We start from the raw sequence: 23,181 nt of genomic DNA, 5'->3' as shown, positions 1-23,181 counted from the left end.
TGGCCAGCCTGTGGATGACTGTATGTTGCTGTACAGTTCTGTGATGTTGAATAAAGACCTGTGCTGTAAATGTCCTTTCATTTTAGCCAGATGTGAAACCTGAATGGCCCATAACTTAGCCTAATTTATCCCTCGCCTTCTTCTTCCGTTTTTTAAAGGCCATTTTCCCTGCTCCGGCCCCTGCCTCCCACCCCTTTTGGAGCTTGCCTGATCCAGCCAGCCCCACTTAAAAGCTCTCTAAAATGATGAGAAAATTAGCTGTTGGATGCTTGTACAGTGAGTGCTCTGGAAGGTAAGGATTGGTGTAAAATGTGTGAAAATTTGGTACACATTGCTTCGTCCATTGGCAAGGTACAACACACTGAATACTTAAAACTGGCATTTCTTGATACTTTCAAACACACAATAAGGCTGGTTTTCCCAAAAATAACGGATTGGCTGTTGAGTCTGATTGAAAAGGCTTAATTTAGTACTTCAAAAATTGAATATTTCAATACAGCAGTCATTGCTGTACTTAACTTACGTCAGCTGTCTTTGCATGCTTTATATTTTTCAGGCAATGATCATGCATGTATACAGGATATACAAACTGTGTAATGGTGTGATATATGATATATGTACATATGCTATACAGACATTGATGAGTGTGAGAGGTTCCCCAATGGAGGATGTGATCACATTTGTACTAACACTAATGGTAGCTACTACTGTTCTTGTCATGATGGATATGATCTTGGAAATGATGCCTCCAGTTGTATTAGTATGTGTCATACATTGTGTGTGGCTAATAGTTACTGTTGTGATTCAGATATCAATGAATGTGAAACTGATAATGGAGGATGTACACAAACATGTGATAACACTGATGGATCTTATCAGTGTTCCTGTTGGGATGGATATGAGTTGACTAGTGATGGTCATAATTGTACTGGTGAGGTCACTATTATTGTTAGATAACTATAGTTTGAATGTGATGGTGATAATATTATATAGTAATGTATAGTCTGATTTCATTAGTTAGTGCTATTGTTCCAATTCGTGATGTGTACAACACTCATATTGACATGAAAACAATCTGAATCATGCTGTATAGCATAAAATTATATTTTACAAGGTAAAATTTTGATGAATCGGATAATTGAGCATTTTGAGGAGTAAAATTTTGACAAAATGCTTCACTACTGTATTGAAGAATACACTAGAGGTAAAATTTTAAGAGGGAAAATTTTGAAGAATTGCATGCAATCTCCCGTGAAATTTTTGTGCTATATGAATTATAATACAAGTCATAAGCAAAACTATCATTAATGTAAGCTTTGAACAGAAAAGAAACTACCATATACTTGCTGGTTAGAAAAACTGGTGTCAATACTTTATGTAAATATTAGTGTGTTTATCATTCCTACCTTATGTTAAGTTATGGTTTTTAGGGTTAAGTTCAGCTTTGTTTTGTATAACCATCCTACAACTACATACATATATATATATATATATATATCAAGCAGTACAGTAGTACTGTTTTTTCATAAAATGAATAGCATCCATGCCATTAAAAACCATCATAGAAATAATATGTGATGAAAACCACCTTTAAGGGGAAGTCTTAGTGCATGTAGCATTAAAAATAAGAAACATTATTTTACAGAAGGTCGAACATATTTTGGTCTGCCTACCTGCCTCATTTCTTGCTATCAATGATTTAGTCTGACTACATTCTCAAGTCTAGATTCTAAACAATGCAATGTAGTGAATGTACAGCCACTAACTTACATCTGGGGTATGCCTTTTGGAGTTCTGACAAGTGTTTCTATATATATAATATATATGTTCTGTGCCTTTTATCTTCCACTACGCTGCTTGTCACTTAACTAGAGACCCACCTATTATGCTCAACATTTTACCTATTATGCTATGCTGCACTGCACAAAACATTTACCTATTATGCTCAAATTATGCTCAAGTTTTATGCCTCCTTTTCCATGTTTTGCTATAAATTTGCGGTTTGGACATATAATAAGTGGCTAAAGCACATCTCTGCTCTTCAAACTGCATGTGACAGAAAAGATTGATATACTCTAATATAAGAGTCAGCTGCCTGATTATTCTATAAGAGTTATTGACTGTTCTATTAGAGTATATCAATTGTTTCTGTGATACGTACCTTGACCATCAAGGATTTGTAGTATGGCTCAAATATTCTTCCTATTATGCTAGCATTATGCTCAATGCTGTCAGGCACCTACTATGCTCATAATTATGCCAGCATAATATAGGCGGGTCCCTACACTTAAACATATTGTGGCATTAATTGAAACTTCCTTAGTGTAGTGTATATGTTTAGATGTCTATTGGAAGTGCTTACGGCACTTTATCTGTCATATAGCTACACTTATACAATGATTATTTTCTGCCACTAGAGTGACTAAGCAAAAAAATCATTAACTTCCTGATAAAAGTGCCAAACTTGCTACAACATTAGCTTATTTCATATTAGATAGCTACGGTGCCATTAAAATTACCATCATATCATGCTCAAAGAACCTGAAAAGTAAACTCAATAGAAAATGTATTAGGAATTCTACTTTGCATTCGTATAGATGAGCAAGAGATGGTGATATCCAAAAGCTGATCAAGGGAGGTGTTCATCCAGATTATTAGCTTGCCATGTTTGAAAGTACGGTCATGGTATATGAAGCCAGAGATGTATAATTATGGATTGCGCCTGTACTTTTGACACTGAAATATTGGCACCATTAGAAGTGTGGTTATTTTACCACATTTCGAAATATTTTCTGATTGCACCTGTAAATTTGAAATAAATTCATGTGATTTAAGCAAAACAAAGATTTTGAGTATACTTGTATGGTTTCCGGACCGGGGCTTACTATTTAGTTTAAAAGTTACAAAACGTTCCCTAAGGCAATGATTATTGATGTAGCACCATACCTCAAATAATTTAGTATACCTTACTCATTGACAAGTTCCACAGAAAATTTAGTGCTTTATCACAAAGTGAATGATTTCATCAAAATTTGCTGCTTAGGCTCTGTACTATTACACTATTAGAATGTGCCACCACACCTTTAAATGATCAGAGCACAGCAACCGCACCCCTTATTGATCTAGCTGCAAACAGCTGCAGTTTGTTGTAGAAAATGACAACGTTTCAACCACGCCCCTTAATTTATTGCATAACTCACTTCAAAAACAGGGAGATAGAGATACAGTATTCTAACTAAGAAGTCACAGCCTCATGTGTACTTCTATTTTAATGTCATAGTTGTGCTCTAATGATAATAGTTGACAACTAAAATGAAGTAGGATTTCAATAATAATAATAATAATAATAATAATAATAATAATAAAAGGTAGTGAAACAAGAGATGAATGATGGTAGTTATTAATAACATATACTTATGTGGGAATATTCCCATATACTTTGGTATGGAACAGATGGCAGTAATATGTTAATAGGTGACTGGATTTGCAAAAAGGGGTCTTCCACACACATCCAATATACCAACTTTGACAATTTGTAGCTTCAGATTGGAAAAGGCTATTGACTTGAAATTTGGCCAGAAGTGAGCACCAACATGGGTTAGCTAATCAATGGAGAAAATTTCAGGTTTACATGTTACTTGAGGACAAAGTTATGGTCTCTCAAGTACATGGAATTGGATGTGTGTGGAAGACCCCTTTTTGTCACATATAGGGACTTTCTCACATGGACCACGTTGTAATAGTTACCATCATTCATATATCTTGTTATACTGGTATTAAACCCTATTCGCTTGAAATAACCTTTTGGTCATAAGAAGTGGTAGTATCCAAACGAATAATAAAATTACTAGGTTTGGACTTTTTTCTGTAATTTACTTTCGTTTAATAATATTATGCTTTTAGCCGCTATTAATGGATGTTACTGCCATGGTAGTGCCATTGATTATCAGTGTCAGTACTACCATTCTTGCACTACTTAATATTCATCACATTTTCAGATGTTAATGAGTGTGAGAAATTCTCCAATGGAGGATGTGATCACATTTGTACCAACAATAATGGTAGCTACTACTGTTCTTGTCATGATGGATACGATCTTGGAAATGATGCCTCCAGTTGTGTTGGTATGTGTGATACATTGTGTGTGGCTAATAGTTGCTGTTGTGATTCAGATATCAATGAATGTGAAACTGATAATGGAGGATGTACACAAACATGTGATAACACTGATGGATCTTATCAGTGTTCATGTTGGGATGGATATGAGTTGACTAGTGATGGTCACAATTGTACTGGTGAGGTCACCATTATTGTTGGCTTCGAATCTAATGGCCATAGTCTGATTTCATTAGTCAGTGCTATTGTACCAATTAGTCATACAACACTCATAATATTGAATAGCATGAATATATCTTGGGAAATTCCATTGTGATGGATGTACAATTCACACAACAATAATAATTGATCTGCATGCAGTCATAGAAAGGATTATATATATATTTTGCACAATGTACATTCAAGACAAAAGCTTGACCTAGAGTACACATTGATGCAGTTTGGTTTGATTTTAGCAATGCAGGTAAGGGGTTAGGCTTTGATGAACAGCCATGATGGACATATGCAGAATAGGGACCCACTGATTATGCTTTTTATTTTACCTATTATGCGTTTGAGTAGTGCTCAAAAATGTTGCCTATTATGTTCAAAATTATGCTCAACATTTATATGGTTCAGTTCCCAGGTTTAGCTAATAAATGTGCACTTTAAGGGTAAACAATAAGTGGCTGAAGTAGAAAGTTTGCTTGTAAAATGCCTTTCAGAGAAAAGATTGGTATATTTAATAGAACAGTCAGCTGCTTGGTTGTTCTATTAGAGTTGCTGACTGTACTTGTTCTATTACAGTATATCGATTTTTTCCTGTGGTTTGCATTTTGACATGCAAGGATTTATAGTATGACACAAGTATTCTACCTATTATGCTAGCATTATGCTCAATGCATTCAGGCACCTATTATGCTCATAATTATGCCAGCATAATCAGTAGGTCCCTAATGCAGACAAATGTGGTAAGGGAACTTTAATGTTAAACTCTGTGAAGTTACTTCTGATATGTTTTATGTTAAAGCCAATATATAGGAGTAGTTTTGATACCTAAACCACATTAATAGAATATTGCATAATTGAGTAGATCATCATTAAATTTCAACTTTGTGACAGACGTAAGTGAAATCTGTGATGGGCGTGCATGTGTGATTGAGTATAGTATTATTGTAATTCTAAGCATTGTAGCTGCTATCAGCTACAGAAAACAACACTATGACAACCACGCCCCTTAATTTATTGTATAACTCACTTCAAAAACAGGGAGATAGAGATACAGTATTCTAACTAAAACGTCACAACCTCATGTGTACATATATATATATATATATGTATATTATAAAGAACTTTGCGTGGGAGTATCAAAGCCAAAGTGTTCTATATTGGGCAGTTATAGAACACTTTAATAGACCACAGTTCTATATCAGGTAGTTATAGAACTGCTAGGTCTATTTTGTAGGCTGATAGCCTACTTTGAGTGAGTAATCACTCATTCTGGCCTGTACAACCAATCAACCAAGCCAGTGTAGGCTGATAGCCTGACTGTGCTGGCTGACCAGTTAACCCAACCAGTAAGAGCCAAACCACTGGATTTAATTTATAGGCACACTTGAAGATTTCGATGATGGTTGCTTGTGGTCAGCAGCAGTGAATGTTCTTAGTACATTTTGCTCACATGAACTGATGAGTCCTAGGAATATTACGGAAATATGCTTATCAAAGTACCATAATCAAAAACTTTAAGTATTGAGAAGACGGACTAGACTCACAAAATGACTAATGAAGGCACAGCACAGTGCAACACAGGCGAAACACAGGTGCAATGCCTATTCTACCGATGATAACACTCCTCTATGAGTTTCTAATTGTTTCGTGTGTCTTGTGTGTACCTCAAGTTGACAGTTCTCTATACCAGATAAAGCACTGCCTTTCGCTCATGCTATATGGAAAATATAGCACACAAAGAGTGGTCTCGAGACGAAATATAGCACTCGGCTTTGTCTCGTGCTATATTTGTCTCTCACCCACTCTTTTTGTGCTATATTTCCCATATAGCACTTGCAGCAGTGCTTTATCTAGTACACACACACACACACACACACACACACACACACACACACACACACACACACACACACACACACACACACACACACACACACACACACACACACACACACACACACACACACACACATATATATAAATATAAAGAATTTTGTGTGGGAGGATCAAAGAAAAAAAGTGTTCTATATTCGCCATACAAGCACAAGTGTTCTATATTGGGCAGTTATAAAACACTTTAATAGACCACAGTTCTATATCAGGTAGCTATAGAACTGCCAGGTATATTTTACAGGCTGATTAGCCTACTGTTAGTGAATAATCACTCATTCTGGCCAGTACAACCAATCAACCAAGTCAGTGTAGGCAGATAGCCTGACTGCACTAGCTTACCAGTCAACCCAACCAATAAGAGCAAAACCACTGGGTTTAATTTATAGACGCACTTGAAGATTTTGATGATGGTTGCTTGTGGTCAGCAGCAGTGAACTTCTTATTACATTTTGTTCACATAAATGGATGAATCCAAGGAATATCACGGAAATATGATTATTAAAGTACCACAGTCAAAACTTTTAGTGATTGAGAAGACGGACTTGACTCACAAAACAACTAATGAAGGCACAGCACAGTGCAACACAAGCGAAACACAGGTGCAATGCCTATTCTACCGATGATAATGCTACTCCATGAGTTTCTAATTGTTTCGTGTGTCTTGTGTGTACTTCAAGTTGACAGTTCTCTATATCCTTCGCCTAGTACTATATTTCCTCTCGAGAACACTCTTGAGTGCTATATTTCCCGTATAGCACGAACGAAGGCAATGCTTATCTAGTACATATATTATACAAGGTATATATAGGTCATATCTCATGAGTCAAATCTACCCAGGTATATTCGTGCCTTCAAAATTCAGTTCTTTGCAATTACATATAGCTATGCAGTCTTAGATGATTCCTGGAGGAGGAAAGTTCAAAGATGAGTTAATAGGAAGTGTCAAGGCCAACCATAGGCTGGCTTTGGAACTTGCAATTGCAAAAAGAAGTGATATCCACACAAAAACAGCCAAGCTGCGTAAAAAAGTGCAGCCTAAAAAGCCTTGGTTAAAAAAAGTTTTGAAATTAACAGTGGTGGCCAAGAAATGGCTACTATGATGTTAATGCTAATAAATACTAATAATGGCTGTGTGCATTGTTAAAATTTATTAGCATGTAATTTAACATTATTGCAGTCATCTCTTTGCCACCACTTTTGATTTCACAACTTTTTAACCCAGGGTTTTTAAGGCTGCACCACTTTTCACAGTTTGTGCAGATAAGAAATAAGTGAATCAAGACACACGATAGTGTGTCGTGCGGCCCAAGAAGCCGGCGCGCCACACCGTGAGTATATTAACAGGAAGAAAGAAAACGCAATTTGCACACCTATGTAGCTCTGTGATCCCTTATCCGATTGGAACCAAATTTGCTAGAGACATGCCGCCCAGTTAGGGGAGTCTACATACCAAATTTGAAGAAAATCGCTCCAGCCATTTCCGAGATACGAGCGAACAAAATTTCGTTTTAATTTCTTCGTTTTTTTCTTCTTCATCTTCTTCATTTCGCACACTTCGCAAAATTCGCCATAAAACACGAATGCGTGCTCGGATTGGGCTGAAATTTGGCACACTTAAAGGGCTCATTAAGGCGGATCTCCGTACCAACGTTGGTAGGAATCCGATGAACATTCACGGAGTTATGACCGATTATTTGCGTAAAATAAGGTCGAAGGTCTGTCACGCCTACAGGGTAAACCCCTTGGAGGAATCAGTTGAAAATTGATATGTAGATGGAGCAACCATCGTAGGAGTGCCTTTTTGTGGTTTGAAAGGAATCGAGATAAAGACCATGGAGATATGACACAAAACCCAACCTGTGTCAAAATTACGCGATCGATTTTTATGAATAAAAAAATTATTAATTTTCGTGTCTACCAGACAAACCGCTTAGAGCAACGAGCTGAAAATCTGTATGTAGCTGGAATAATCATCATAGAAAGTTCTTGCAGTAGTACAGAAGAATCGGATTACAAATCACTGAGTTATGATTCGAAAGGCAACTATGTGCAGCAAATGCGAGATCGAGATACTCTAATAGAACAGTCACCCTAATAAAGCATTCAGTTGCATGTATAATTTACTCAGTTATATTACATTGCAAGTTATTCTGTAGGGAATTCAGCTACAAACAAGTCACCCTGTAGTCAGATCAGCTAGAAGAAGGTACCTAATAGAGAGTTCATCTACAAAGAAGCCATCATGTAGAGGGTTCAGCTCAAATAAATCACCCTGTAGAGAATTCAGCTACAAACAAATTGCCCTGTAGAGAGATCAGCTAGAAGAAGTTACCTTGTAGAGAGTTCAGTTACAAAGAAACAATCATGCAAAGAGTTTAGCTGCAAACAAATCACCCAGTAGAAAGTTCCGCTATGAACAGATCACACTGTAGAGAGTTCAGTTAGAAACAAGTCATCCTGTAGAGAGATCAGCTAGAAGAAGTTACCTTGTAGAGAGTTCAGTTACAAAGAAACAATCATGCAAAGAGTTTAGCTGCAAACAAATCACCCAGTAGAAAGTTCCGCTATGAACAGATCACACTGTAAAGAGTTCAGTTAGAAACAAGTCATCCTGTAGATAGATCAGCTAGAAGAAGTCACTTTGTAGAGAGTTCGGCTACAAAGAAACCACCATGTAAGAGAGTTCAGTTGCAAACAAACCACTCTGTACAGACTTCAGCTACGAACAGATCACCCTGTAGAGAGATCAGCTAGAAACAAGTCATCCTGTAGAGAGTTCAGCTAGAAGAAGTTACATTGTAGAGAGTTCAGCTACAAAGAAACCACCATGTAAGAGAGTTCAGCTGCAAACAAATCACCTGTAGAGAGTTCAGCTAGGAACAAGTCACTCTGTACAGAGTTCAGCTAGAAACAAGTCATCCTGTAGAGAGTTCAGCTAGAAGAAGTTACATTGTAGAGAGTTCAGCTACAAAGAAACTACCATGTACATGTAGAGAGTTCAGCTGCAAACAAATCGCCCTGTAGAGAATTCAGCTACAAACAAATCATCCTGTAGAGAGAAGAAGTTACCTTGTAGAGAGTTCAGCTACAAACAAATCACCATGTAGAGAGTTCAGCTAGAAACAAGTCACCCTGTAGAGAGATCAGCTAGAAACAAGTCACCTGTAGAGAGTTCAGCTAGAAGAAGTTACATTGTAGAGAGTTCTGCTACAAAGAAACTACCATGTAGAGAGCTCAGCAGCAAACAAATCACGCTGTAGAGAATTCAGCTACAAACAAATCACCCTGTAGAAAGATCAGCTAGAAGAAGTTACCTTGTAGAGAGTTCAGCTACAAACAAATCACCCTGTAGAGGGTTCAGCTACAAACAAGTCACCCTGTAGAGAGTTCAGCTAGAAGAAGTTACATTGTAGAGAGTTCAGCTACAAAGAAACCACCATGTAAGAGAGTTCAGCTGCAAACAAATCACCTGTAGAGAGTTCAGCTAGGAACAAGTCACCCTGTACAGAGATCAGCTAGAAACAAGTCATCCTGTAGAGAGTTCAGCTACAAACAAATCACCCTGTAGAGGGTTCAGCTACAAACAAGTCACCCTGTAGAGAGTTCAGCTAGATTGTAGAGAGTTCAGCTACAAAGAAACTACCATGTAGAGAGTTCAGCTGCAAACAAATTGCCCTGTAGAGAATTCAGCTACAGACAAATCACCTTCTAGAAAGATCAGCTATAAGAAGTTACCTTGTAGAGAGTTCAGCTGCAAACAAATCACCCTGTAGAGAGTTCAGCTAGAAACAAGTCACCCTGTACAGAGATCAGCTAGAAACAAGTCACCATGTAGAGAGTTCAGCTATAAGAAGTTACATTGTAGAGAGTTCAGCTACAAAGAAACTACCATGTACAGAGTTCAGCTGCAAACAAATTGCCCTGTAGAGCGATCAGCTAGAAGAAGTTACATTGTAGAGAGTTCAGCTACAAAGAAACTACCATGTAGAGAGTTCAGTTGCAAACAAATTGCCCTGTAGAGAATTCAGCTACAAACAAATCACCCTGTAGAGAGTTCAGCTAGAAACAAGTCACCCTGTAGAGAGTTCAGCTAGAAGAAGTTACATTGTAGAGAGTTCAGCTACAAACAAATCACCCTGTAGAGAGTTCAGCTAGAAACAAGTCACCCTGTAGAGAGTTCAGCTAGAAGAAGTTACATTGTAGAGAGTTCAGCTACAAAGAAACTACCATGTAGAGAGTTCAGCTGCAAACAAATTGGCCTGTAGAGAATTCAGCTACAAACAAATCACCCTGTAGAGAGTTCAGCTAGAAACAAGTCACCCTGTAGAGAGTTCAGCTAGAAACAAGTCACCCTGTAGACAGTTCAGCTAGAAGAAGTTACATTGTAGAGAGTTCAGCTACAAAGAAATTACCATGTACAGAGTTCAGCTGCAAACAAATTGCCCTGTAGAGAGATCAGCTAGAAGAAGTTACATTGTAGAGAGTTCAGCTACAAAGAAACTAACATGTAGAGAGTTCAGCTGCAAACAAATTGCCCTGTAGAGAATTCAGCTACAAACAAATCACCCTGTAGAGAGTTCAGCTAGAAACAAGTCACCCTGTAGAGAGTTCAGCTAGAAGAAGTTACATTGTAGAGAGTTCAGCTACAAAGAAACTACCATGTAGAGAGTTCAGCTGCAAAAAAATTGCCCTGTACAGAATTCAGCTACAAACAAATCACCCTGTAGAAAGATCAGCTAGAAGAAGTTACCTTGTAGAGAGTTCAGCTAGAAACAAATCACCCTGTAGAGAGTTCAGCTAGAAACAAGTCACCATGTAGAGAGTTCAGCTAGAAGAAGTTACATTGTAGAGAGTTCAGCTACAAAGAAACTAACATGTAGAGAGTTCAGCTGCAAACAAATTGCCCTGTAGAGAATTCAGCTACAAACAAATCACCCTGTAGAGAGTTCAGCTAGAAACAAGTCACCCTGTAGAGAGTTCAGCTAGAAGAAGTTACATTGTAGAGAGTTCAGCTACAAAGAAACTACCATGTACAGAGTTCAGCTGCAAACAAATTGCCCTTTAGAGAGATCAGCTAGAAGAAGTTACATTGTGGAGAGTTCAGCTACAAAGAAACTACCATGTAGAGAGTTCAGCTGCAAACAAATTGCCCTGTAGAGAATTCAGCTACAAACAAATCACCCTGTAGAAAGATCAGCTATAAGAAGTTACCTTGTAGAGAATTCAGCTACAAACAAATCACCCTGTAGAGAGTTCAGCTAGAAACAAGTTACACTGTAGAGAGATCAGCTAGAAACAAGTCACCCTGTAGAGAGTTCAGCTAGAAGAAGTTACATTGTAGAGAGTTCAGCTACAAAGAAACTACCATGTACAGAGTTCAGCTGCAAACAAATTGCCCTGTACAGAATTCAGCTACAAATAAATCACCCTGTAGAAAGATCAGCTAGAAGAAGTTACCTTGTAGAGAGTTCAGCTAGAAACAAATCACCCTGTAGAGAGTTCAGCTAGAAACAAGTCACCATGTAGAGAGTTCAGCTAGAAGAAGTTACATTGTAGAGAGTTCAGCTACAAAGAAACTAACATGTAGAGAGTTCAGCTGCAAACAAATTGCCCTGTAGAGAGTTCAGCTAGAAACAAGTTACACTGTAGAGAGATCAGCTAGAAACAAGTCACCCTGTAGAGAGTTCAGCTAGAAGAAGTTACATTGTAGAGAGTTCAGCTACAAAGAAACTACCATGTACAGAGTTCAGCTGCAAACAAATTGCCCTGTACAGAATTCAGCTACAAATAAATCACCCTGTAGAAAGATCAGCTAGAAGAAGTTACCTTGTAGAGAGTTCAGCTAGAAACAAATCACCCTGTAGAGAGTTCAGCTAGAAACAAGTCACCATGTAGAGAGTTCAGCTAGAAGAAGTTACATTGTAGAGAGTTCAGCTACAAAGAAACTAACATGTAGAGAGTTCAGCTGCAAACAAATTGCCCTGTAGAGAGTTCAGCTAGAAACAAGTTACACTGTAGAGAGATCAGCTAGAAACAAGTCACCCTGTAGAGAGTTCAGCTAGAAGAAGTTACATTGTAGAGAGTTCAGCTACAAAGAAACTACCATGTACAGAGTTCAGCTGCAAACAAATTGCCCTGTACAGAATTCAGCTACAAATAAATCACCCTGTAGAAAGATCAGCTAGAAGAAGTTACCTTGTAGAGAGTTCAGCTAGAAACAAATCACCCTGTAGAGAGTTCAGCTAGAAACAAGTCACCATGTAGAGAGTTCAGCTAGAAGAAGTTACATTGTAGAGAGTTCAGCTACAAAGAAACTACCATGTACAGAGTTCAGCTGCAAACAAATTGCCCTGTAGAGAGATCAGCTAGAAGAAGTTACATTGTAGAGAGTTCAGCTACAAAGAAACTAACATGTAGAGAGTTCAGCTGCAAACAAATTGCCCTGTAGAGAATTCAGCTACAAACATATCACCCTGTAGAGAGTTCAGCTAGAAACAAGTCACCCTGTAGACAGTTCAGCTAGAAGAAGTTACATTGTAGAGAGTTCAGCTACAAAGAAACTACCATGTACAGAGTTCAACTGCAAACAAATTGCCCTGTACAGAATTCAGCTACAAATAAATCACCCTGTAGAAAGATCAGCTAGAAGAAGTTACCTTGTAGAGAGTTCAGCTAGAAACAAATCACCCTGTAGAGAGTTCAGCTAGAAACAAGTCACCATGTAGAGAGTTCAGCTAGAAGAAGTTACATTGTAGAGAGTTCAGCTACAAAGAAACTAACATGTAGAGAGTTCAGCTGCAAACAAATTGCCCTGTAGAGAGTTCAGCTAGAAACAAGTTACACTGTAGAGAGATCAGCTAGAAACAAGTCACCCTGTAGAGAGTTCAGCTAGAAGAAGTTACATTGTAGAGAGTTCAGCTACAAAGAAACTACCATGTACAGAGTTCAGCTGCAAACAAATTGCCCTGTACAGAATTCAGCTACAAATAAATCACCCTGTAGAAAGATCAGCTAGAAGAAGTTACCTTGTAGAGAGTTCAGCTAGAAACAAATCACCCTGTAGAGAGTTCAGCTAGAAACAAGTCACCATGTAGAGAGTTCAGCTAGAAGAAGTTACATTGTAGAGAGTTCAGCTACAAAGAAACTACCATGTACAGAGTTCAGCTGCAAACAAATTGCCCTGTAGAGAGATCAGCTAGAAGAAGTTACATTGTAGAGAGTTCAGCTACAAAGAAACTAACATGTAGAGAGTTCAGCTGCAAACAAATTGCCCTGTAGAGAATTCAGCTACAAACATATCACCCTGTAGAGAGTTCAGCTAGAAACAAGTCACCCTGTAGACAGTTCAGCTAGAAGAAGTTACATTGTAGAGAGTTCAGCTACAAAGAAACTACCATGTACAGAGTTCAGCTGCAAAAAAATTGCCCTGTAGAGAGATCAGCTAGAAGAAGTTACATTGTGGAGAGTTCAGCTACAAAGAAACTACCATGTAGAGAGTTCAGCTGCAAACAAATTGCCCTGTAGAGAATTCAGCTACAAACAAATCACCCTGTAGAGAGTTCAGCTAGAAACAAGTCACCCTGTAGACAGTTCAGCTAGAAGAAGTTACATTGTAGAGAGTTCAGCTACAAAGAAACTACCATGTACAGAGTTCAGCTGCAAAAAAATTGCCCTGTAGAGAGATCAGCTAGAAGAAGTTACATTGTGGAGAGTTCAGCTACAAAGAAACTACCATGTAGAGAGTTCAGCTGCAAACAAATTGCCCTGTAGAGAATTCAGCTACAAACAAATCACCCTGTAGAGAGTTCAGCTAGAAACAAGTCACCCTGTAGAGAGTTCAGCTAGAAGAAGTTACATTGTAGAGAGTTCAGCTACAAAGAAACTACCATGTACAGAGTTCAGCTGCAAACAAATTGCCCTGTAGAAAATTCAGTTACAAACAAATCACCCTGTAGAAAGATCAGCTAGAAGAAGTTACCTTGTAGAGAATTCAGCTACAAACAAATCACCCTGTAGAGAGTTCAGCTAGAAACAAGTTACACTGTAGAGAGATCAGCTACAAACAAGTCACCCTGTAGAGAGTTCAGCTAGAAGAAGTTACATTGTAGAGAGTTCAGCTACAAAGAAACTACCATGTACAGAGTTCAGCTGCAAACAAATTGCCCTGTACAGAATTCAGCTACAAACAAATCACCCTGTAGAAAGATCAGCTAGAAGAAGTTACCTTGTAGAGAGTTCAGCTAGAAACAAATCACCCTGTAGAGAGATCAGCTAGAAACAAACCGCCCGTAGAGAGTTCAGCTAGAAGAAGTTACATTGTAGAGAGTTCAGCAGTATAGTTGCAAACAAATCACCCTGTAGAGAATTCAGCTACAAACAAATTACCCTGTAGAAAGATCAGCTAGAAGAAGTTACCTTGTAGAGAGTTCAGCTACAAACAAATCACCCTGTAGAGAGTTCAGCTACCAACAAGTCATCTGGTAGAGAGATCAGCTAGAAGGATCACCTTGCAGAGAGGTCAGCTACAAAGAAATCACCCTACTTCATCTTTTCTTCTTCCTGTAGTAAAGAAAAAATGACAGGTTAAAATCCCTAAAGCCGGCCATAGGCCGGCTTTGAGGTATACAAATACAAAAAGAAGTGAAATCTAATCCAAAACAGCCAAGCTGTAAAAAAAGAGTGCGGCCCTGAGAAAGGCTATGGTGAAAAAAGATGTGAAATCCAAGGTGGCGGCCAAGAAATGGCTGTGATTGTAGGTTAATGGTAAAAATTTTAATAACAACAATTCAGGTGAATTTGGTGCCGCTTGGTCTTGGCACAAAATTCACCTGAATTGTCGTTATTAAAATTTTTACCATTAACCTACAATCACAGCCATTTCTTGGCCGCCACCTTGGATTTCACACTTTTTTCACCATAGCCTTTCTCAGGGCCGCACTCTTTTTTTACAGCTTGGCTGTTTTGGATTAGATAGTAATATGCAAGAGAATAGAATTACTGGGTTTGGACTTTTTACTGTAATTTACATTTTGTTTGATATGTTTTTGGCCACTATTAATGGTTTATTGCATTGATTATCAGTGTCAGTTGTGCTAGTCTTGCACTATTCATCACATTTTCAGATGTCAATGAGTGTGAGAAACTCTCCAATGGAGGATGTGATCACATTTGTACTAACAATAATGGTAGCTACTACTGTTCTTGTCATGATGGATATGATCTTGGAAATGATGCCTCCAGTTGTGTTGGTATGTGTGATACATTGTGTGTGGCTAATAGTTGCTGTTGTGATTCAGATATCAATGAATGTCTAACTGATAATGGAGGATGTAAACAAACATGTGATAACACCAAAGGATCTTATCAGTGTTCCTGTGATAAGGGACAAGAGTTGACTGAGGATAAACACAGTTGTACTGGTGAGTAAAATTCTGGCATGCATAATAAAATGTTACCTAGTTTAAAGTTAATGAAATTCAGGGGAGTTCCTTTTAAAGGCTTGACTACATATAATTTGATGTTGCATTAATTGTGCTGGTACTGTACTAAGGACCCGATGAGATGACTAAAGTATGTATACACTGAGAGTGTCAGTATACAACAAGATTTTACTTTTAAAAGTATTCATATTGAAAAAGAATATACAATAGGTTCATGTCTGCATCAACGCTCATGCCTGCATCAAATTAATCATCCTCCATGCTGCAGTAACTAATCCAGCCAAAGCCTTGTGTATGCATAGCAGAAGAAATGATCACACTTCCTAATGGGTTTGAAAGTACAACTACCTATAATAATTATTGATGTTGTAGTTATGTTTATCAGGTGTGTTCCCACAGCCCACTTTGTAGTACAGAATTTGTCAGTCTTGGTAACTTAATTCAGTACACTCGCAATAGGATTAGGAACTTTTGTATTAAAATTAGTGTTTACAGGTTGCAACTGATTGCTTGTTCTATAGACCACAATAGGAGGAAATTTCTTTTAGCAACTTATTTGCTAGCCTGCATCCATTACTGAATGAATTTAAGCCATTTATAAAGGAATTACTGTACAGGATAATACTTTTTAACTATGTATGACATACATAAGGGTGACTGGTAAAGTTTGGGGACACACTTGATGGCATAGTAACTATTGTTATCGTAATTTTCCATTCTGTTATCACAAATGAAAATGCAATTTGCACATGTGCATACAATGAAATTTCAAAATAATACATTTGTAATATTATTGGGTACATACGCCATATTCAGTTGATATGTTAGCAAATGACTTGCTCTCACCTTCTACAGTGTCTAGAACACATTTGCATAATATGCAAAATTGCTGGTAAGCATGCGTGGAGTTTACATTTGACAACAGATCGGAAAACTATATATGAAAACTGTATGGGCTGTACAATGTGTGATTGCAAGTAATTGTTGTCCAGTAATCATGATTATGCGATTAATTAATTGCAATCTATGTATTCTAAGTTGAATGCCTTTTATTATTTTATTAACACTTTACAGTGACTAGCACTGAAGGTCTGACAGCAACATGTGCTGCAGCCTTAGGATTACCTAACCTAATTTCAAGGACTTAGACCTAGTGACTTCACTTAGTGACTGAAAAGGTGTAACAGAAAAGGGACCAAACTAAGGAAAAAAACCCCTCCAACCCCAGGATTCAAACTGCAGGTCACCCAATGTCTAGTTGGGGCCACACTCAGTCTTCCTCCAGGAGGGATGGATTTTTTTCCTTAAACCTAAAGTATTTATTGTACCTTCATTTAGAAAGGTTTAGCAGTCTATATTTAACACGAGGTTGGCTTTACTTATGATACAGATTGGTTCTAGGGTGAAAACAATTTGTTAAAATATTATTAATATGACTCTTGACAGTAGGTTATAAGAAGAATGTACTATTTTCAATTAATTGATTATTTCAATGATTTGCAATTATTGCATACCATGATTAGTGCTGTAGTTGATTAAATGAATAATCAATAATTATAATTACACAGCCCTAGTATAAACAACAAGGGTATAGGATTACTTATCAATCTTGCTGTATATAAATTAATTTTAGTTCTGAAGAAGCAGTAAACTTCTTCAGTGTGTTTGTTCAGCCAGGTATTCACTGATTAGTGGAAATCAAATTTCCTGCAAGTTCTAATACAATAGCACCTACTGTATTCCTACTGCAAATTTAATACTCCAAATTCAGTTGTCATAGTAGCAAGCTCTGTTGCAGAGTTGCCAAATTCTACAGCAAAAGTGACAAATTCTCTTGCAAACTGGATGAAGTCACTTGCAGAATTGTGTACGCTACTCTATATTCATCTATACAACAACTGGTTACCTCCTACCCAAAACTTCATTTTACAAGCTAGTAATGGATCATCGCCTAAAGTTGCTACTTTAGCCAGGCTGGTTTATTTCTGGGGATTAAATTTGCACTTCAGGCGATGATCCCCTTAAAGCACTTTTGTTTTGATGATCCTGTATAAATGCATACACTTGTAAATAATTAGTTATCAGAACCAGCTGGTGTCAAAGTTTTCTTCATAGCAAGGTTTTGGTCCTTAACTCCCTTTGCATTTAGTGACAATATTTTGACACTCGTACACAAGTGGGGTGTACGAATAGGGAAAAATTCAAAATTTCATATTAACAATAAGGATCGTAGAAATAAAATTAAGGAGATTATCTATGCCTGCAGCTATTCTAGTGGAAATTTATTTCCTATTTTAGTTATATATATATATAGCCATGACTGAAGTAGGGATTAAATGTCCACTACTATAGCTGCAGGTGTAGATGAACTCTCTTGTTTCCTTGCATTTTATTTCAATGATCCATACTCAAATATATATTTCTTAAACTTATAAAGTACTTTTTTGTAACATATTTTATAATAAGTTAACCAAATTCATACTGCATCAAAAGAAAGAATGGCACCAGCCAGATATATTAATTGAGCGATTTAATACACACCCTGGCTATATATTACTGAAGAGTGATGTAAGTATTCTGCTTTGTTTTCAGCTTTGTTCCATGTATCAGGCACATAGCCAGGGGGGGTACGGGGGATTCTGAAGAACCACCCTCTTGGAAAAAAGGTCCACAATTTCAGTAAAAAGGTCCACAGTTTTAGTATATAAGTCCAAATTTTCTGTAGCAAAGTCCATTAGCTACAGTTTAATAAATACCACCAAGAGTTCATAATATAAGTAAGGGAGAGAGTATCTAACTGGAATACATCCAGGGAAATCACTGAGTCAAGTAACACGTTAAGCCTGTTCACAGAATAAAGCCTTGACTTTATCAACACCAATAAGCACCAATTAACAGTTCTCTATCACCAGAAGAAGTGTTAATTTGATCAAAGATAAACTTGACTTAGCTGAACACAGTGATTCTGTACAGGCTATATTGAAAGCTGGATACTCTCTCCCTTACTTATATTATGAACTCTTGATACCACTAATAAGAAGCTAAATTAAGTGCTCCGAGTAGCTAGCTCATTCAGTGCTTGTAATGTAATGCAATGCACGAACAATCAATCACTCTAATAGAACAGTCACGATAATTACATTTTCTTTAAAATCTGTATGTAACTACTTAATTTATTTACAAAACCAAATTGTTGTCTAAACTAGAGCTTTCATAATATAAGAATTGTGGTGGGCAAGCCCCTTCCATGCAGAGCCCTTAAATAGCATCCATACTTTAATGCACGATCCAATCAATCTTTCCCATTCTTATTCACTGTGGCATTCCAATATATCAAGACACACGATAGTGTGTCGTGCGGCCCAAGAAGCCGGCCCGCCACACCGTGAGTATATTAACAGGAAGAAAGAAAACGCAATTTTCACACCTATGTAGCTCTGTGATCCCTTATCCGATTGGAACCAAATTTGCTAGAGACATGCCGCCCAGTTAGGGGAGTCTACATACCAAATTTGAAGAAAATCGCTCCAGCCATTTCCGAGATACGAGCGAACAAAATTTCGTTTTAATTTCTTCGTTTTTTTCTTCTTCCTCTTCATCTTCTTCACTTCGCACACTTCGCAAAATTCGCCATAAAACACGAATGCGTGCTCGGATTGGGCTGAAATTTGGCACACTTAAAGGGCTCATTAAGGCAGATCTCCGTACCAACTGTGGTAGGAATCCGATGAACATTCACGGAGTTATGACCGATTATTTGCGTAAAATAAGGTCGAAGGTCTGTCACGCCTACAGGGTAAACCCCTTGGAGGAATCAGTTGAAAATTGATATGTAGATGGAGCAACCATCGTAGGAGTGCCTTTTTGTGGTTTGAAAGGAATCGAGATAAAGATCATGGAGATATGACACAAAATCCAACCTGTGTCAAAATTACGCGATCGATTTTTATGAATAAAAAAATTATTAGTTTTCGTATCTACCAGACAAACCGCTTAGAGCAACGAGCTGAAAATCTGTATGTAGCTGGAATAATCATCATAGAAAGTTCTTGCAGTAGTACAGAAGAATCGGATTACAAATCACTGAGTTATGATTCGAAAGGCAACTATGTGCAGCAAATGCGAGATCGAGATACTCTAATAGAACAGTCACCCTAATAAAGCATTCAGTTGCATGTATAATTTACTCAGTTATATTACATTGCAAGTTATTCTGTAGGGAATTCAGCTACAAACAAGTCACCCTGTAGTCAGATCAGCTAGAAGAAGGTACCTAATAGAGAGTTCATCTACAAAGAAGCCATCATGTAGAGGGTTCAGCTCAAATAAATCACCCTGTAGAGAATTCAGCTACAAACAAATTGCCCTGTAGAGAGATCAGCTAGAAGAAGTTACCTTGTAGAGAGTTCAGTTACAAAGAAACAATCATGCAAAGAGTTTAGCTGCAAACAAATCACCCAGTAGAAAGTTCCGCTATGAACAGATCACACTGTAGAGAGTTCAGTTAGAAACAAGTCATCCTGTAGAGAGATCAGTTAGAAGAAGTTACCTTGTAGAGAGTTCAGTTACAAAGAAACAATCATGCAAAGAGTTTAGCTGCAAACAAATCACCCAGTAGAAAGTTCCGCTATGAACAGATCCATGCACTATAGAGAGTTCAGTTAGAAACAAGTCATCCTGTAGAGAGATCAGCTAGAAGAAGTCACATTGTAGAGAGTTCAGTTACAAAGAAACAATCATGCAAAGAGTTTAGCTGCAAACAAATCACCCAGTAGAAAATTCCGCTATGAACAGATCACACTGTAGAGAGTTCAGTTAGAAACAAGTCATCCTGTAGAGAGATCAGCTAGAAGAAGTTACCTTGTAGAGAGTTCAGTTACAAAGAAACAATCATGCAAAGAGTTTAGCTGCAAACAAATCACCCAGTAGAAAGTTCCGCTATGAACAGATCACACTGTAAAGAGTTTAGTTAGAAACAAGTCATCCTGTAGATAGATCAGCTAGAAGAAGTCACTTTGTAGAGAGTTCGGCTACAAAGAAACCACCATGTAAGAGAGTTCAGTTGCAAACAAACCACTCTGTACAGACTTCAGCTACGAACAGATCATCCTGTAGAGAGATCAGCTAGAAACAAGTCATCCTGTAGAGAGTTCAGCTAGAAGAAGTTACATTGTAGAGAGTTCAGCTACAAAGAAACCACCATGTAAGAGAGTTCAGCTGCAAACAAATCACCTGTAGAGAGTTCAGCTACAAACAAATCACCCTGTAGAAAGATCAGCTAGAAGAAGTTACCTTGTAGAGAGTTCAGCTAGAAGAAGTTACCTTGTAGAGAGTTCAGCTAGAAGAAGTTACATTGTAGAGAGTTCAGCTACAAAGAAACTACCATGTAGAGAGTTCAGCTGCAAACAAATTGCCCTGTAGAGAGATCAGCTAGAAGAAGTTACATTGTAAAGAGTTCAGCTACAAAGAAACTACCATGTAGAGAGTTCAGCTGCAAACAAATTGCTCTGTAGAGAATTCAGCTACAAACAAATCACCTGTAGAGAGTTCAGCTAGAAACAAGTCACCCTGTAGAGAGTTCAGCTAGAAGAAGTTGCATTGTAGAGAATTCAGCTACAAAGAATCTACCATGTACAGAGTTCAGCTGCAAACAAATGCCCTGTAGAGAGCAGCTAGAAGAAGTTACATTGTAGAGAGTTCAGCTACAAAGAAACTACCATGTTCAGAGTTCAGCTGCAAACAAATTGCCCTGTACAGAATTCAGCTACAAACAAATCACCCTGTAGAAAGATCAGCTAGAAGAAGTTACCTTGTAGAGAGTTCAGCTAGAAACAAATCACCCTGTAGAGAGTTCAGCTAGAAACAAGTCACCCTGTAGAGAGATCAGCTAGAAACAAGCCACCCGTAGAGAGTTCAGCTAGAAGAAGTTACATTGTAGAGAGTTCAGCAGTTTAGCTGCAAACAAATCACCCTGTAGGGAATTCAGCTACAAACAAATTACCCTGTAGAAAGATCAGCTAGAAGAAGTTACATTGTAGAGAGTTCAGCTACAAAGAAACCACCATGTAAGAGAGTTCAGCTGCAAACAAATCACCTGTAGAGAGTTCAGCTACAAACAAATCACCCTGTAGAAAGATCAGCTAGAAGAAGTTACCTTGTAGAGAGTTCAGCTAGAAGAAGTTACCTTGTAGAGAGTTCAGCTAGAAGAAGTTACATTGTAGAGAGTTCAGCTACAAAGAAACTACCATGTAGAGAGTTCAGCTGCAAACAAATTGCCCTGTAGAGAGATCAGCTAGAAGAAGTTACATTGTAAAGAGTTCAGCTACAAAGAAACTACCATGTAGAGAGTTCAGCTGCAAACAAATTGCTCTGTAGAGAATTCAGCTACAAACAAATCACCTGTAGAGAGTTCAGCTAGAAACAAGTCACCCTGTAGAGAGTTCAGCTAGAAGAAGTTGCATTGTAGAGAATTCAGCTACAAAGAATCTACCATGTACAGAGTTCAGCTGCAAACAAATGCCCTGTAGAGAGCAGCTAGAAGAAGTTACATTGTAGAGAGTTCAGCTACAAAGAAACTACCATGTTCAGAGTTCAGCTGCAAACAAATTGCCCTGTACAGAATTCAGCTACAAACAAATCACCCTGTAGAAAGATCAGCTAGAAGAAGTTACCTTGTAGAGAGTTCAGCTAGAAACAAATCACCCTGTAGAGAGTTCAGCTAGAAACAAGTCACCCTGTAGAGAGATCAGCTAGAAACAAGCCACCCGTAGAGAGTTCAGCTAGAAGAAGTTACATTGTAGAGAGTTCAGCAGTTTAGCTGCAAACAAATCACCCTGTAGGGAATTCAGCTACAAACAAATTACCCTGTAGAAAGATCAGCTAGAAGAAGTTACCTTGTAGAGAGTTCAGCTACAAACAAATCACCCTGTAGAGAGTTCAGCTACAAACAAGTCATCCGGTAGAGAGATCAGCTAGAAGGATCACCTTGCAGAGAGGTCAGCTACAAAGAAATCACCCTGCTTCATCTTTTCTTCTTCCTGTAGTAAAGAAAAAATGACAGGTTAAAATCCCTAAAGCCGGCCATAGGCTGGCTTTGGGGTATACAAATACAAAAAGAAATGAAATCTAATCCAAAACAGCCAAGCTGTAAAAAAAGTGTGCGGCCCTCAAAAAGGCTATGGTGAAAAAAGATGTGAAATCCAAGGTGGCGGCCAAGAAATGGCTGTGATGGTAGGTTAATGGTAAAAATTTTAATAACGACAATTCAGGTGAATTTTTGTGCCGCTTCACAAAATTTACCTGAATTGTCATTATTAAAATTTTTACCATTAACCTACCATCACAGCCATTTCTTGGCCGCCACCTTGGATTTCACATCTTTTTTCACCATAGCCTTTCTGAGGGCCGCACACTTTTTTTACAGCTTGGCTGTTTTGGATTAGATTATATTTAGACACATGCATGTGCAGATGGTATAATTACAGTAGCAGTAGAGATATTTCCCAGATGTTATCCAAATAGC

At 37.9% G+C, this 23,181-nt stretch overlaps 1 protein-coding gene across 2 annotated transcripts in view; it reads left to right on the top strand.

The window, feature by feature from the left end:
* The window catches only part of LOC136266180 (fibrillin-1-like), a 72,127-nt gene that overhangs the window by 46,567 nt on the left and 2,379 nt on the right, over window positions 1-23,181 (top strand). For both annotated transcript variants that reach the window (XM_066061177.1, XM_066061176.1), the window contains 6 exons: window positions 635-760; window positions 809-931; window positions 3,999-4,124; window positions 4,173-4,295; window positions 15,342-15,467; window positions 15,516-15,638. In XM_066061177.1, coding sequence (XP_065917249.1) covers window positions 635-760; window positions 809-931; window positions 3,999-4,124; window positions 4,173-4,295; window positions 15,342-15,467; window positions 15,516-15,638 — 747 coding nt within the window. The remainder of the gene's footprint in view (window positions 1-634; window positions 761-808; window positions 932-3,998; window positions 4,125-4,172; window positions 4,296-15,341; window positions 15,468-15,515; window positions 15,639-23,181) is intronic.

The sequence above is a fragment of the Dysidea avara genome, chromosome 9 (genome assembly GCF_963678975.1).
Source record: "Dysidea avara chromosome 9, odDysAvar1.4, whole genome shotgun sequence".
NCBI classification, from domain to species: domain Eukaryota; kingdom Metazoa; phylum Porifera; class Demospongiae; order Dictyoceratida; family Dysideidae; genus Dysidea; species Dysidea avara.
This window is presented reverse-complemented; position numbering and strand designations above follow the sequence as displayed.